The 1,710-nt window shown below is 42.5% G+C and overlaps 1 protein-coding gene across 1 annotated transcript; it reads right to left on the bottom strand.

Annotated features, from left to right (window-relative positions):
• Window positions 1-258: 258 nt before the first annotated feature.
• LOC127095797 (uncharacterized) lies at window positions 259-1,410 on the bottom strand. The gene has a single exon (XM_051034435.1). It carries the CDS (start codon window positions 1,408-1,410, stop codon window positions 259-261), a length of 1,152 nt encoding a protein of 383 aa, XP_050890392.1.
• Between the last annotated feature and the right edge of the window lie 300 nt (window positions 1,411-1,710).

The raw sequence follows: 1,710 nt of genomic DNA, 5'->3' as shown, positions 1-1,710 counted from the left end.
AAAACATTGCAAACATCTGAGCCTCATCTTCTAAGAGTTCTTCTACTTGCTTAGCGGATAAAAACATCAGCTCTCCACAATCACCAAACTCTGGGAACCTCACGGTTTTGCTGTAGTAGTTGATATGAACATAGTTGAACTCTAACCAGTTCATTCCAAGAATAATATTGATTTGATGCAAAGGTAGACAAACCAAGTCCATCGCAAAATTCTTACCATAAATGGTGAAAGGACAACTCAAACAGACTAACGCAGTAGTCACCGAACCATTAGCCGGGTATCGATAACCATACTCCCAACCAAAGGAGATAATTTTAAACCCAACCCCGTAGCACACTCAAGAGAAATAAACGAATGAGTAGCACCAGTATCAATAATAGCAATTAACTCAATGTTGTTAATGAAACAAGTACCTTTGATCAAGTTATCTGTCTTGGGAACCTCTGAACCACTCAAGGTAAACACTCTACCGTTAGTCTGGGCAGCAGTAGTGGCCGTCTTCTTTGGCTTCTGACATTGTGTATTGATATGGCCCTGTTCACCACAATTATAACAAGTCGGACCATCATTCTTGCACTTTGCAACACGGTGACCCGTTTTTCCACAATTGTAACATCTCATAACCTTATTATTACATTCATTAGCACGGTGTCCCAACCCGCCACACTTGAAGCACTTGACAGAAGCGGGAGCCCCTCCCCCACTTGTCTTCTTCCCATCTGAAGCCTTCTGCTTCCCTTTGTCAACTGAAGTTACATAAGGTTTCCCTCTAAATTGTCCCTTCCCTTTCTTCTCACTAATACTCTTATAGTAAGCAGACCGGGCTCTACTATCCTCATCATAGATTCTACTCTTGTTCACCAATTCAGCATACCTACGAATCTGTTTGTATCCAATGCCTTGTTTGATCTCTGGTCTCAGCCCATTCTCAAACTTGAGACATTTTGAAGTCTCAGCATCGGCACGGTTGTAATGGGGACAAAACTTCACTAGTGCCTCAAACTTCGCAGCATACTCTGCCACAGTCATGTTCCCTTGCTTTAGCTCAAGGAACTCTATCTCCTTTTTGCCACGAACGTCCTCGGGGAAATACTTCTCCAAGAATTCTTTTCTGAACACAACCCAAGTTATCTCTGTACCACTAGCTTCCAATATCTGACGCGTGTTATCCCACCAATCCTCAGCTTCTTCTGACAACATATGAGTACCAAATTGTACCTTTTGAGCCTCTGTGCAAGCCATCACTCGGAAGATCTTCTCAGTTACTTTGATCCATTCCTGTGCACCCTCTGGGTCATGGCTACCCTTGAAAGTTGGTGGATTGTTCCTCTGAAATTTTCCCAAAGCGCGAAACTCATCAGGAGCTCCTCCTGCTCTCCCATTATGATTGTTCTGTGCAGTTTTAGCCATCACCTAAGCAAGGGATTCCAATGCTTCAGCAATAGCACGATCGTTTCTCCCATTCATTCTACAAACCGTCAAACAACATTAGAAGAAACAATGTATCGATAGTGTACACACACTCATCAACTAACAAGGAACTGATATCCTATAAAAACTTGGCCAGACGGACCGACCTGCTCTGATACCACTAATGTAACACTCTTCTATACCCCAAACAATAATATGATATTTTAATTAGAAAACATAACCATACGGGTGTCACACACATAAAACACATAACCTGCTCTGGAACATGGGTTGCCACAG

Source organism: Lathyrus oleraceus, chromosome 6 (genome assembly GCF_024323335.1).
Source record: "Lathyrus oleraceus cultivar Zhongwan6 chromosome 6, CAAS_Psat_ZW6_1.0, whole genome shotgun sequence".
Classification (NCBI taxonomy): Eukaryota; Viridiplantae; Streptophyta; class Magnoliopsida; order Fabales; family Fabaceae; genus Lathyrus; species Lathyrus oleraceus.
Note: the sequence above shows the minus strand (reverse complement) of the source record. Positions and strands in the feature narration are given on the sequence as shown.